Here is a 15,345-nt window from a genome sequence, read left to right as displayed (position 1 = left end):
TTGCAGTAGTGCGGTGGAGATGACACGACAACACGACTATGTACTATAAAACAATGCGCAGCTCCACAAGTGAATCAATCCACAATACTCGTCTCAAGGTTGTGTCCTAAGACGGGCAGCTTGCGGTGCAATAAACGAGGTTGGATGCAGCTTTGTCCTTCTAGCTCTCCATGAGAACGTCTTTGTTTTGCTGCAAAGGCATGAGCGGAGCAGATGGCCACGGACACATCTGACAGGGAAAGAGTGAAGAGTTCCAATGAGCTCCATGTGGAAATGATGTGATTGAGGCTGAACAACTAAGAGTCCTTGAGGTCTGCCACATCCTTTTCATTCCAAACAGACTCAGACTCAATGACCCAACACACAGACACACACCACACACACACCTCAGAGCTTTGCTTTTCCAGCAGACAAAAGAGGGAAATATTAACTTGCCACGACAGCAAGTGGAGCCAAGTCACGGCCTATTATGTTCCTCTCCTTTCCAGCTTCGCTTGGTGAGGTGCAGACAAGAGCGCTGGGCCAGGACAACGCACACCTGGAGCTGTACTTGTCAGAGGAAAGCAAGTCGGGGTGAAGACAGGAAGAAAGAGCCTATGGTTGGAAGTACATAAGCGATGCACTTCCAAATTAATTCTATGGAAGATTTTCTGCCTATGCCAGTCGAAGCGCATTGAAAAGAATAGAAACGACAGGGTAACGCGCTGAGCAGGCGAAGGTAGACTGGCCTTTGCTGTGAGGGATGTAGGGTGTGGTGCATTGAAAGAGGGTTGGATGAGATGGGCCATAACCCTCCCTGATGGCAGAGAGGCAGGAAGTAAGAGGAGAGAGTTGGTGAGATCAAGACACCTACCTCACCACCTGCCATAAACCGTCGCAGTGGTCAAAACGTGGTCCTTTTTGGAAGCAGGGGAGAGAGTAGAGACATTGCACCCACAGCACGCACACAGACACACACGCATGCACACACATACACACACGCATACACACACACAGACACACACGCATGCACACAGACACACACGCATGCACACACATACACACTCTTCTAAAACCGGTGAGTACTCACTGAAGTGAAAGCCAGCAGCTCCTCCTCAGTCAGCTTGTGGACGGGGTTGTTCTTCTGAAAATCGGTGCTGTAAAAAAAAAAAAAAAAAGAAAGATAACAATTATTAGCATACTACACAATTAGCACCCCCATTCCCTCCTCCTCCCCCCCACACACAATATAAACAAGTGTTTTCTATCATACTGTTGGAACATCCCATTTCCAACCCCTTCTCACTGTGACATTGATTTAGCCGTGGTCAAGTGCTTTGGTTAATATGTCTGACGAGCCATCAGTTCTTCAGCCATTAGACAGAATGGCCAGTGTTATGACAGAGAGGCTTTCCCATTGTCCTCCCGAGTCTGGCCGACGATCAATCTACATCAGCCTGCCATGCGAGGAGGGGGGGGTCCAGTGATTTCGGAATGTGTTGGTCGTTTATTTTGATGAAGAGTTCACTTTGGCACCCACGTCCCTTGTCTACCGTATGCAGCGACTTTGACAAAAGGCTGAGCACTTTGCACGGACATGGGAGAGGAGCCAGAGACCAAGCGGTGCTCTCAACCCTTCCTTTACTCAGCTATATTGATTTGTGTCTATATGAATACAGAATGGTATCTGGTTGAAAATAGCGCAAGTGCCGTTCAAGCATCTAGACTTGGTACAGACGAAGACTTCTTCAGGTAGTGCCAAAAAATGTGAGGTTTCCGAGCGAGCTGCTATCCAGACCGTGGTGGATTTCAATTTCAGGGAGATTAGGTGTAATAACAATGTTCCTTTGCGAATGTTGTTTATTATTTTTCCACTTAAATACAGTTAAGTACAGTATTTGCCTGGTGTAGGAAACACGAGGCAAGTTCTTCTGTGGTGTGCCGACTCTAGCCAACAGCAACGTCTCACTCCTTTCAATAACCACTTGGTCAATTGGTCAATGCTGAAGGAGCCATGTCCTTCATGGTGAGAGGAAAACGTTATGATTGGTGGATTTGGCACACTGGGGATAGTACAATTGTGAATAACTTGTGTGTGTGAGCTTGTGTGTGTCTCAATACGTGTGTGTGTGTGTGTGCGCGTGTGCGTGTGTGTGTGTGTGTGAGCTTGTGTGTGTCTCAATACGTGTGTGTGTGTGTGTGAGCTTGTGTGGGTGTGTCTGAATGTGTGTGTGTGTGTGTGAGCTTGTGTGTGTCTCAATACGTGTGTGTGTGTGTGAGCTTGTGTGTGTCTCAATACGTGTGTGTGTGTGTGTGAGCTTGTGTGTGTCTCAATACGTGTGTGTGTGTGTGTGCTTGTGTGTGTCTCAATACGTGTGTGTGTGTGTGCGCGCGTGTGTGTGTGTGTGTGTGAGCTTGTGTGTGTCTCAATACGTGTGTGTGTGTGTGCGCGCGTGTGTGTGTATGTGTGAGCTTGTCTGTCTCAATGCGTGTGTGTGTGTGTGAGCTTGTGTGTGTGTGTCTGAATGTGTGTGTGTGTGTCAGTGAATGCGTGTGAAGCATGTGACCTGTGGGAAAGCCACTGAGTTCACAGAGTTCCTCTTGGCATACTTTGCTGACCCTAAATGAATGAGATCACATTACAGAAGAAATTTCAATATGATAAATCATTCACGAAGCCAAACCAACAACAATATTTGCATACTTCATTCTGTCTGAAAGACTATTATGGTTTCTTCCATATCCAAATTCTCCAAAGAGAAGACGATACATTCCACCTATTTGTAGTAAATTATGTGTTACTTTTATGATCAAAATCAATCAAATAGTTGCTCACTGATCAAAATATCTACCAAAATACATTTTTTCTGAAATTGTACTTATTACTTTGAACTAGTTCACTGAAAGTTCACTGAAAGTTACAGTAGGAGCCCATTATCCTGAAGAGAGTCAAAACAAAGACTGACAAATTTGATTGGCAAGGCTCTCAAATGAGGATTTGATGACAGAATTGCCCAAATAATTAGGTGTTGGCACCATGCCACACTTACAGCTAGTAGTAGGTGCCGAGACAACGGGTGGGTGATATTCCTGGGACACAAAGGGGAATTTGATTGTGGTTGAAATACGCTGAATGCAATGGTTTAGGGAGGTGTCAGTGATACTAGGCCAGGATCTGAAGAAGAGGAGGGCTGGAAAAGAGGACATCCAAAACACTGGAGGTTTGAAGACACTGTTTGTGGAAATGCCTGCGCATTAAGGCTGTCAGAAGACACGAAAACAGGAAATTAAAATAATGAGGTAATTATGATTCGGGGATTAGTACCAGCCTCCTGCCATGCTGCTTCTCATGTAAAGCACGACTGTCTTGACGAAACCATGATGTCCCTAGTCAAGTCAGTCGAGGAGAACAACTCAGACATTCAATCTGGCTATAACGTCTGCTCAGCCAAGACTATCACCTTTACACTCCACTCATTTCCCCGCAGGGATGGCAGACCAGATGCTCCTGTTAAAGAGTGTGAGGGTGTGTGTGTGTGTGTGTGTGTGTGTGTCTGTGCGTGCACGCGCGTATAAAAGGAGCCCAGCTGCAAAACGGGGGCCACAGGCGCTACTGTGCACAATTCACTTGACTTTGACCTCCAACCTTACAGCCTGCTCTAGACCAGACTAATCAAATCCACACAACTTCAGAGCAAAGGAGAGAATGCTTTGTTGTGCTGCATTCCTACTCCTTTGTTACCAACCCTGCAGCACTCCTTGAGTTAGGGATGTTTAACTCCATTCTCCTTGTCAAGGTCTAAACCTAAACATGTACATAAATCCTCTCTGACAACAAGTTATTTGATTAGGGGCCAGTCAGAAAAGTGCATGAGAGAGGATTGGATGAAGTGGGATTCGGCTAAATCCATGTCTGTTACTCAGGTAATGCAGGTGAAGCTACAAGAAAAAGGGCTGTTAAAAAGCTCTGGGCTCAGCAAGTTCCGCTTGATCACCAGACCAGAGAGGGGGAGGAGGAGGGGGGGGGGGGTGTATACATATAACGTCCTCGGACATTTGGCAGACTAGGGGGAAAATGCTGAGAAAAATTACATGGCCGTTTTTCGTGAGAGATTTATTTTTTGGTCGACATTGAGATGAATTGTGCATCAATGCAGTTTGAGAGTTGAAGCAGTCATTACTTACCACGACGGCGGGGTGGGTGGGGTTCATGTGTGTACAGTTCACTTGCAAGATAAGCGGACGGAAGTGAAGAGGGCCACTCATACCGCTACACACCCACACACTATACACACCCAGACACACACCACACACACCCATACACTGCATAGACCAAGGCCGCAACCAACCCCCTCCCTACTCCGAGACCCACTCTTAATCCATCTCGAAGGTTCAGTCAATCCAATTATATCCCGGCGCAGGCTTAATTATGTTTGCTAATTATTCCACGCCCACGATTCGCTCGTTCGGGTGCAGCGAAGCAAGAGGACGCCGACCTTTGAAAACGACAAGCCCTCTCTGTGTGCTCCCAACATGCCCAATTCAGGAGTCACGTTGGAGGGGCGTTCGCTGACCAGGACAACAACAGGCAGGAAGTGTGTCCATCTAGCCACGTGGAGAAACACCAAGCCAGTTGGGTTGGCTCATACAGTAGTCTTCTCTAAGTATATTCCCTTTGGGAATTAAGTCGGGACTCTTCTTTGAAGCTACTGTCACCAGGGAGAAGTTGGGGGGGGGGGGTTGGTGGAGGGGGAGAGGGAAAGAGGAGGCAGAGGGGCCCTTTGGTAGGAAAGAAGAGAAGCTCAGCACAGAGGAGGCAGACTATAAGGGACGGGAGGCCAGGTGTGTGAGAGGAGGACGACACGTGGGCAGACCACCAATCACGTTCAAAGCAGAGGGGCCCACCCTTATCATTCAGCACAGCGCACGATGAAAGCTAATGAGGCCGGTCAACTGGCTGAACCCTCAGTGCTACCTTTCAGAAACCCCCCTCCTTTATCTCTCCTCTCCCTCCCTCTCTCCCTCCGTAAATTACCTTCCCTTCGCCAGGCCCCTCTCCACCTCACCAGACCACCCTCAACTCTGTTCCCCTCCTCCTCCTCTTACCCGCAGTCTTGTTTAGATTCACCTTCCTCTGCTCCACTCTGGTGCATAGTCCTTTTTCCATTCCTTTTATTCCCCCCCCCCCCCCCCCCCAACTTTCTGCATCTTCTAACCCCCCCACACCCAGCCAAGAAAACAATGAGCGAGACAGACAGACAGAGACAGACAGACCGACTGACCGACACAGACAGACAGACAGACAGAGACACAGACAGACAGAGACAGACAGGCAGACAGACATTGGCCTCGCCATCAACTCGTGTTATGGCACCTCTCAGGAGAGATAGAAGAGAGAAAACGCCAGAGCACGGAGCAAAGACATCACTCCGCAGAGGCCGTATCAGATGGAATCTTCGGAAAACAGACACTGAATGGAACAAAAAAAAGACGACCTACAAAGCACGAAAACAATAAAAAAGTCCCAATGAAAGAGCCTATAATAACAGTGATGTACTGTTAAGACTTGTAATAATAAAGCGGTTTAACAATAAAACATTTGACAATATTTTGGGAAATGGCTTTAGCTGACGGAAGGTAAAGAAAAAGGTTTCGCTGGTAAACGTTTGAATTTATTTCTCAATTTTTTTCTCTCTCTTCGCTCCAAACTGAGGCCTATTCCAAAAGTGCTGCAAAAACCATTGCCGTAAAAAGGGCCTCTGGCCTGGGACTCTGACAAGCAGACTTTTAAAAAATGAATCTGTAACATGCGCAAAAAAGCGGCAGACTCTAAAAACAGTTTATAAGAAGGTTGTAGCGAGCCAGACAGAGCAGACACGCACACACACTATCTTTCCAGGCGGGCAGGCAGACAGGAGCTGAAAGGGGGACGGACGGTTCGACCTAGCGCTCGTCAATCTCACAGAGAGCCTTCCCAGAATTCTCTTTGGGGGACCTGAGTTGGCTCCTCAGTTGACCTTCAACTGACCTTAAAGTTTCTCACCTCTCAGAGGGGGGGGGGGGGGGGTCGGCGACTGATGATGAAGACAATACCATTTTAAAATGCGTGTTTGGTAAATGGTTTTAGTGACTGCTTAAATACACAAAATGAAATTATTATTTCTGAATATTTGCAATGGAATTCTAATAAAGACTCAATGTGACTACTCGTGCATGCTGAGCTCTGTTGACTGTAGCGGTATCAACTTGACCATGTCCGTATCATACAGAAGGACACTTAACAGACTCCAAATAGCTTTAAACATCTTTTCTGATTGAGAATGATTTCTTTATGTATAAACACTTCACCAAAAAACCTTAACATGTCAAAATGACAAGTGCCTCGGTATTCGGTAACAACCACTATATTTGAAAGATATGACACGTTGGCCAATTTAAAGGTGTATGGGGTAACAGGGTCTCCAGTGAGAATGTGCATGGGTGTCCAGGTGGAAGGTCTTACCAGATGCCCAGAATGACAGCCTGCTCCTCAGCGCTCAGGTCAGGCAGCTGGTGCTGACCCGGCTCTGCCAGGTTGATTTGGTTCAGCACTGTGTCATCGCCCAGGTCATGGTCCTGAAGAGAGAGAGAAAACAAGAAAGAGAGAGGCACACACACACACACACATACATTAGCTCAACAGCAGGGGTTAAAGCCCCCTGCCCTAAATCATGCCCCATAAACCTAGACAGCCTCCGACAGGTGAGGCCCCACTCTCCTAAGTGGATATCCACCTACAGTGACCGAAGTTTGATGAGGGAACTGGAGTTAGGAGTTCAACCAGAGATATTTTTTGGCGGACCTTTTCCGTGAGTCACTCGAAGGCGTCTCCCCTTCCAAGTCCCCCCCAAAAAATCGTTCTTAGCATGGTCTTCCCCGTTCCTCCTCCTTTGCCACCCCTCGCTCTCCCACTCGCCTCTTTACCTAACTGAAATATACCTGGGCCCCTTGGAGTTGGTTTCAAAAGAAACATTTTCACAGGGGAAAACGTTACTTCTTTATAGTGGCCGTCAAAAACAACCACGCCCAATAACACTGTTGCAAAAAAAGTGCCCTCTATATTGAGTACAACAGGGTTACAAAGGTATCCTCGGCTTCAGCATTTCTTTCGTAAACAAGCAGAACATTTCTAAACAGGCTTGCTTTCCAAGCCTCGGATGAAGTAAACATGCAGGGTGGTCTGCCAGGAAGTCCCGGAATATAAATTTCTCTTGAAGTGGACTGAAAGAATGGAAAATGAGCGCCATCCTTTTTCTGTGTCTTGCAAGAGGAGTTGACGTGCACTTGTTTGTCACATACTTAACCACGTAGTGTGCAACGCCAAGTGACATGGGCCGTTTCTGGTTAATGTGTCACATACATCAGTTGGAGAGGTGCACATACATACAGTATACCAACATAGGAGCAGAGGTAGGCCAGTGTGCTCTCATGAACAGAGACGACACCCACGGCAGAAGATCCGCCTCTGCAGGAGGAGGTCTCCAGGAGGGGGTCTCCAGGAGGTCTCCAGGTGGTCTCCAGGAGGTCTCCAGGAGGGGGTCTCCAGGAGGTCTCCAGGTGGTCCAGGAGGTCTCCAGGTGGTCCAGGAGGTCTCCAGGAGGTCTCCAGGAGGGGGTCTCCAGGAGGGGGTCTCCAGGAGGGGGTCTCCAGGAGGTCTCCAGGAGGGGGTCTCCAGGAGGTCTCCAGGAGGTCTCCAGGAGGTCCAGTTGGTCTCCAGGTGGTCCAGTTGGTCTCCAGATGGTCCAGGAGGTCTCCAGGAGGTCCAGTTGGTCTCCAGGTGGTCCAAGAGGTCTCCAGGAGGTGTCCAGGTGGTCCATCCAGCTATACATATGGCCATGGTAAGAGCAGCCAACATGGCCCTGGAACCCCTCCCAGTATCGCCCTTCCCCTGGTCTCTGTTTGCCGCAGTGTTCTTGACCAAATAGTTTTGAACCCGGTCTGCGTTCTCGAAGCCGCCTGAGAAACCAGCAATCTGGACCCTTAATCCTATATGGTGTTGTTTTCTTTGACGTCAAGACGCTTCTATAGTTCATCTACATTCCACTGGCACGGCAAACCCCCTCTTGTCATTTCCTCGTGCGTTATACACGCCGCCTCTGCGGTGCCGAACAGGCAGCACGCTCCACAGAGCAGGAAGAAAACGGCCCATTTGGGCGCCGGGTTTGACTGACACATCACTTTGCAGCTCACGACGCAGACGTGGCTATTGATCAAAGCCGGCAGGAGTGGCAGTGTGTCTACTGCCATGCGGGAGGACTGCAAGCCGGCTGAGCAGTCATTTCATGCACACGTGTGAATGATTTAAGATGTGGAATAGTGTGCGAGAACCTGGTGTGATCTACGCCTGGTCGATCTAATTCCAAGCGCTTGCACCAAAAGGATACTGCTACAGCTAGACTGTGCACATGCACAAGTAGCGCTCCATGTGACTTGGACCCACAGCTTAATCTGCCAATGAAACAAAACACAGATCGACTCTGACCCCGGGCTGAAATTCTCAGTAACAAACTCAAGGCAGGAATATACAGATGCTCTCCCTCCCTCTCCATTCTAGCCAGCCAGTCAGCTCTGGCTAATGACGGCCTTGATTGAGCCCATTTGCTCCCCTTCTGCCAATAATGAAGGCATTAGTGGTGTGAGCAGAGCCTGAGGTACTCTGCTGGAGCCCAGCCATGACCAGCAGGGAGAGAGGGAGAGACAGGACTAGGGAGGGAGGGGGAGACAGGACTAGGGAGGGAGGGAGAGACAGGAGGGAGGGAGGGAGAGACAGGAGGAGGGAGGGGGAGACAGGACTACGGAGGGAGGGAGAGACAGGACTAGGGAGGGAGGGAGAGACAGGAGGAGGGAGGGAGAGACAGGAGGAGAGAGGGAGAGACAGGAGGAGGGAGGGAGAGACAGGAGGAGGGAGGGAGAGACAGGAGGAGGGAGGGAGAGACAGGAGGAGGGAGGGAGAGACAGGAGGAGGGAGGTAGAGACAGGAGGAGGGAGGGAGAGACAGGAGGAGGGAGGGAGAGACAGGAGGAAGGAGGTAGAGACAGGAGGAGGGAGGTAGAGACAGGAGGAGGGAGGGAGAGACAGGAGGAGGGAGGTAGAGACAGGAGGAGGGAGGGAGAGACAGGAGGAGGGAGGTAGAGACAGGAGGAGGGAGGGAGAGACAGGAGGAGGGAGAGACAGAGAGAAGGGGTGAGTGAAAGAGGGAGACAGTGTCAGTGAGAGAGTGGAAAGGAGTAGGAGTGGGAGAGTGAGTGAGTGAATACGAAATAGCGGGAGGAGTGAGAGGGAGTGGGAGAGAGAGAGAGGGAGGGAGCGAGCCTGGACATAAAAGAGTGAGGACAAAAAGGGAGAGAGAGCAACAGAGCCACTGACCATATTTACATCGCACATTCAAAATAAAAAAGGTCCCATTTTTGTATGCTTTGTTGACTCATTTTAGCATTGTTTTGTTGTAATGAGAGTATTCAAAGGCAACACAATGCAAATCAACCTCTACACGCTACCCTGGGACGCCAAGACGACTACCGCTGCTAAACCTTTCCTTTGGGTATAGGCCTCGGGTCCAGATCAGCACCCTATCTGCATTCCCTGTGGGTAGATCTCATGCCGCTACACTGAAGTCATGATGATTGCTCAACCTGGCTCACTCTGACAGTGAACTCTGCTTTACCACTCTTTTAAATCCTATCCAATCCCCCCCCAGACCTGCAACCAGAACCTGGACCAATATACTGTAAGCACATACACAAATCTCTTCCTTCTCCTTCTCCATCCATTCCACCTCCCCCCCTCCTCTGTCAAGAGTTCCCTCTTCAGCATCGGAGACATGCAAAGTGGAAGGCTCTCGGCATGATTAAGCCAAAACCTGACAGATTAGTTATGCTGTGAGAACCGAATAAAGCCGTTCCAGCGCTCGCTTCCCGCAGTTCTGTCTTGCTGTGCCACGGATCTCATGGTCGTTTTACATAACGCACTGGTGGCTCAGGTGAAAGCCGGGCCTAAATCACGGTGCCATCTCGATGGCTAACATGCAACACGCGGCTATGCTGCAAGTGTGCCATCTCGATGGCTAACACGCTACACGTGGCTATGCTGCAAGTGTGCCATAGGAATTACTAGCGTGCATCTTGGCAATACATCTCCCGCTGTCAGGATGGAATCATGCCCTGATGAATCAATTTGGTCCTTCTGACAAGCGTGGCTTTGGGCCAACGTAGATGGATCCGACAGAGGGGATGCTGAGTAATGCATCCTGGGAGTTGGAGTCAATCCTCTTGGCGCACACACACTCAAATGTCCGCAGAAGCAGTGCGCTACACACGGGTCGGGAGGGTGTGATTTAGTGTGAAGACGTCCAGAAGGAGACCTCAGTAGGATAGAGATATGCAGAAGGGATGATGAAGGGATGGAAGAAAAAAAAGAAGCCATGACTTACGAGGGAGGAAAACAAGACGGACCACGGTACAGAAAACAGGACAGGATGGAGGACTGGCGGGCTAAACAAAATAAAATAACGAGAAACTAGACTTCTGCACCTCCTTCTCCCCCTCCCCCCACAACACCACACTTCCCCCCCCTTCAGACACATCTGGAAAGGATGTTTGTGTGCAATGGTGTGTCTGTGAGTGTAAAACACTCCACCGACACTCCCGACTTTTACATCTCTCAAACCGAGAGAACCCCAAACACCGCCACAGGGCCCTCGGCTCTTGTCAAGAGCCAGACCCTTTCCACAGGCATGCGCCTCGGAGAGTGCGAGTGTGTGCCTCTTCGACTCGCGTATACCTCCGAGAGTGTGTGTGAGTATGTGCGAGCCCGCAGCGCAGTGGGGCCTCTAATAGGCACCTCATCATTGGAGGAGTGACACGGTCTGGGCAGCGAGGTGAGGGCCTAAAGCAGCTGGGAGCTGTCTGCGTCACCTCGGCAACGCTCCCTACCTGCTGCACCAGACGGGCGGCCCGCTAAGCGCTTCAGCAGACGAGACGGATAGACAGACGACAGCTGATTAACAAGGCTCTCTGGGGGGGGAAGGTTCTTGATGTTTCGAGGCTGTTGTGAGATGTTACGGGCTCCGGTCCAACCTGGACAGGCGGCTCTTCTTGGTAGACCGGGACGCTAAAGAACAGACATGGGGGGGTTGTGTCGTGATGTGGAATGCTGGAGTCGTTTTCTCCGGCATTCCATTCCCTCCAATCTCTTTGGGAAATAATACTATCCCCGGTTAGCCGATTCCATACAGTGTTGTAATTCTTCTATTCAAGTGGTAGCAATCCAACCCATATCCTGGAACTGGCGAAGCTTAACAGCGAGGCTGCACGTTCCTGCTCACTTGGAACGAAAAGGCTGAGAGGAAATGTGGGCTGAGAGGAGTCTCCTCAAATCACACGCCTGGAGGTCTGAGGCGCCTTGCAGTGATGCAGAGGAGCAGGTACGACTGTCACCGAATGCGCGTGTGTGTGTGTGTGTGTGTGTGTAGTACAGTATGTGACTATTAAGTGTGAGTTTGTGTATGTGTGTGTGTGTGTGTGAGAAGAGTCTGTGGTGTGAATTGGGCACAGCTGACAGGCAGTGTGCAGGGCAGCTCGTTTCCTCTTTCTCGGGGACCTTTAGGCATGGCGCCTGTTTTCCACATTGACAGAAGCTACACCACGGGGCTGACCAATCACCTTGCGACCTGTCGTCACCCAGGGCGCGGTGACATCATGGCTGGCCGGCCACATCCAGGCACCTGCACAGGGAAGGTCTTGGCAGTATTTCCCTTCTATGGCACGATGCTCCCACTTTCTATGGACAAAAATACAGTGCACTGCCACTTTGATCGTGGAAGAGTTAAGAAGCTTTGGTTTCCGGCATATTCCTCCTCCTTTGGTGAATGAGTTGGTAACGGCTGAGGTAGGTATAGTTGCACAAACAATGTGCATTTGCACAAGATTGTAGTTTGTCTATGCCATGTTTGAGCCAGGTGAGGCTCTTAGCCAAGTCAAGCTCTTACTCTTAGGGGAATGGACCTTCCAATAGGGCTCAACCAGAGAGAGAAAGAGAGGTCGAGCATAGTCGTGATCCTGCTTCGAACAGCACGCAGACACGACTGTCAGACCAAAAGCTCCTCGCTAGATTGAGAAACCCCTCACCAAAAAAACTCCACAACTTGCTTTTTACCTCAACTCCATCGGAGGCTTCAAGCAGTGAGGCACGGCCATCGGTCACGCCTGAGCTGGCAAATAGAAGACTTCCCAGCCGTTGAAAAACCCACCCGATAAAAACCTCTTCCGGCTGAGTTTGAGGGGTGAGAAAGGGAGTGCTGAAGAGTGAAAAGTGACTGGGGAGTTGAGAGGAGTTTCGGACCATCTCTCCAGCTCCAGTATCTTAGTATGACACGACACTAACGGCTGGCGGGGTGGAGAAGAGGCCCCCTCTGCTGGTGACACTGGGTAAAGTATTTGCCCCTAATCTTTGTGAGCAAGGGTGCTTGCTCCCTCTAGACTGGTGCCAGGTACAGTTGACGTTTGACATTAGTGTAGATATTCAAAGATAAGGACTTCCGTTATGTTTTGTTCTACCTCAAGGTTGTGAAAAGGTGCGTTTGCATGCATTTGAGTGCGTATGACAATGACATGCTGTGTGTGAATGTCACACCTTTGCTTCGGTGTGGGTCTTCTGAGGAGGCGAGTTCCTACCTTTGGCAGGCTGGCCAGTGGGGTGGGGGTGGGGGTCTGGTCAGGGTCAGGCTCTTGGACGTCCTTGCGCTTGACCTCCAGGATGAGCTGGGCTAGGAAGCTCTCTTGGAAGCGGGTCCTCTTGCCCAGGGCACCTGAGGGGAGGAGAGAGGCATTTCTCCCACTGAACCCCCCGAGACCGCATTGCCTTCCCTTCCCCAGCCCTGTCGAGCCGCTCCACTCCCATCTCCAAGGCTGCCCTCTCCTGGGCCAGGAAAGCTGGAGTGAGGCAAGTTCCTACCAGTCATGTTAACTTCCAGGCCTGAGAGTTCCTTGGCCCGCTGAAAGCTCTCCTTAGCCGGGTGGTACTCGTAGTAGGTGAGGCTGGTGTAGCCACACTCCAGGTGGAACTGCATGGCCAGGCATCGGTTGACTCCGGGCAGAAACAGGGACTCGCACTTCATCACTGTGGCAGAGAGGAAAATGTGTTCCATGACCAATGTCGTAACGTAGGCTGTTAAATTGTTGTCCCCCCCCCCTAGTTGGTAGTGTTACATTGAAATCCCTTGGGGAGGCTCTCTTTGGGGATAAAGCTTCTACAAGGTCAGGGAAGTCATATAACCCACTAATATATTATCACCCACTTCGTCATCGAACGAACATACACACACACACCTATCACAAACATTGTGATTGCTAACGTTCTCTGAGATTAAACACCATCTAAGGTCCCATTTAAAGCCGTTCTTGGTGTCCACTGGGCATCACCAGTGCGAGCGAGAGAGACCTTGAGGCGACACATTAAAAAGACAAAGAGAAGGTTGAGATAGGAGCCTAGGTGCTATGCTGCCTTTGTCCTTCCCCTCCGTTCGTCCAATCTGATTATCAGTTTGGTCCTGTTGAAAGCCGCCGTAAGAGATTACCCCGGGTTCCTATCCTGGGTGAAGGGGCGTGTATGACAAAGCGTGTGTTTAATTCATGACGAGGAGGCGTTCAACATTTATGAGGCGCTTGTCCGAGGGGGTGGGGTGGGGTGGGGTGGTCTCCGTGCGAGGGTAGAGATTTACTCCAACGCCTCTGTGTCACCTTCACCGCCAGTCAGCGATTCTCACACCACGAGCACCATGTTCAGTTGTGACGTGCCCGTGTACGTGTTCATGCATGTGTGTAGTTTAACAAAATATGACCCCCCCCCCCCCCACACACACACTCAGGGATGAGGCATGGCTGCGAGGCTGCTACTGGGTCCCTTGACAGAAGCAAAAGAGGATGACATGCACAGGAACGGATAGCGAGGGGTGGGTGGGGGGGGTGGGTGGGCGAGAGAGAGGAGAGGAGGGGGGGCAGGAGCCGTTATCCAATGTCACCTCCGAGGAAACAAAGAGAACGGGAATGCGCCGCGGGGAGCGTGCCGTGACCGCGGCTGTTGCATTACAGGAACGCCAGGACTTATCGTCACAGGGCCAAACAGGGCTTTGTGATGCAGTACAATATTCAAACCAACACGTCCTTAGTCGGTCTGCAAAAAACGAAGAGTGGAACTGAGTGCATGTTGAGTAGTTCCTCTTTGAGATGTATTATCAAGGCTCATCAAGGTTGAATGAATACATTTATTCATATTTCAGTTCACATACAAGACTAGGACAAAACAACTAAAAGAACAGGTTCCTTCTCACACTAATGGTAGGCAAGTGAGAGGGGAAAACACGGATTGGTAGAAATCTCCCTTTTCCATCTGCATGCCGTCCACACCAGCACGCACCACACCTACATAGTGGTAAAAGACTGCAAGGTCTGTTTCTCTGGCTGCTCCCTAGAATATGGATCCGAGTGTTCGTTCATGGTCCACGGAGCCCTTTCCCTCTTCACGCTCTTAACTACAACACACACAAACACACACCTAATGCGTGCACAAGCCCACATCAACACAAAAGCAAAAATTGGGCAATTGATGATAAAAGTCTACTAGAGGTCAACAGTAATTAAAATATGTCTCAACTGTCTGCTAGTTACTAAGCTACCAAGTAATGACCCTGTGTCACTATGTTGGGGAGATTTGAGTGTGTTTATGGGGGATAAAACCAGCCATTGTGCAGAAGAACAATATACAGGCTCAACCCATTAATCAAGGCAATTATTCACCCATATATATATATGGGTGGCAAATGTTTGGCTTGTGTTTCTCTGGTGTTTCTCTGGTGTTTGTTGCTCATTACTGCAGTGAACTTGAGCGTGAAGGACAGAGCCAGCAGTAAGAGTGGGGAGTCTATTGGAATTGAAAAAGCAAAACGGAACGAGGATTGAGGAAAGCCGACCAAAAACGGCCCAAACTGGTCCTGCTTTATGCGGTGGAGGCAGGCTGAATGGATGGATTCATGAGGTTCAAAGTCCAGGTGCAGTGGACCTATATCCCACGTGCTGATTTTAAAATCTCCATTCCAAATGCAATCCTTAGGTAACTACCTAATGCACTACCTTCTCTGTTGGAACAATGTATATTCTTGTATTTTACATCCTAGCTTAACCCCAGATTTTACAAAGATAAAACCAGTTGCGAAATAAATGCAAACGAGGACGCAATTAGGCTTGATCTGTCTCAGCTCTCGCATAGGTAAATTAATGTCCACCGTACACAGATCATCATGAGGTCCCTAAATTAAGAGGGGTTTACTGCAGC

The 15,345-nt window shown here is 49.8% G+C and overlaps 1 protein-coding gene across 1 annotated transcript in view; it reads right to left on the bottom strand.

Moving 5' to 3' along the window:
• Positions 1-15,345, bottom strand: part of ttc27 (tetratricopeptide repeat domain 27) — a 66,011-nt gene that overhangs the window by 38,837 nt on the left and 11,829 nt on the right. The window contains exons 6-9 of the mRNA XM_084667072.1: positions 12,970-13,134; positions 12,690-12,823; positions 6,482-6,594; positions 1,070-1,136 (exon numbers count right to left, since the gene is read on the bottom strand). Coding sequence (XP_084523198.1) covers positions 1,070-1,136; positions 6,482-6,594; positions 12,690-12,823; positions 12,970-13,134 — 479 coding nt within the window. The remainder of the gene's footprint in view (positions 1-1,069; positions 1,137-6,481; positions 6,595-12,689; positions 12,824-12,969; positions 13,135-15,345) is intronic.

This window comes from Hypomesus nipponensis, chromosome 11, assembly GCF_054491055.1.
Source record: "Hypomesus nipponensis isolate SF chromosome 11, ASM5449105v1, whole genome shotgun sequence".
Taxonomy (NCBI): Eukaryota; Metazoa; Chordata; class Actinopteri; order Osmeriformes; family Osmeridae; genus Hypomesus; species Hypomesus nipponensis.
Note: the sequence above shows the minus strand (reverse complement) of the source record. Positions and strands in the feature narration are given on the sequence as shown.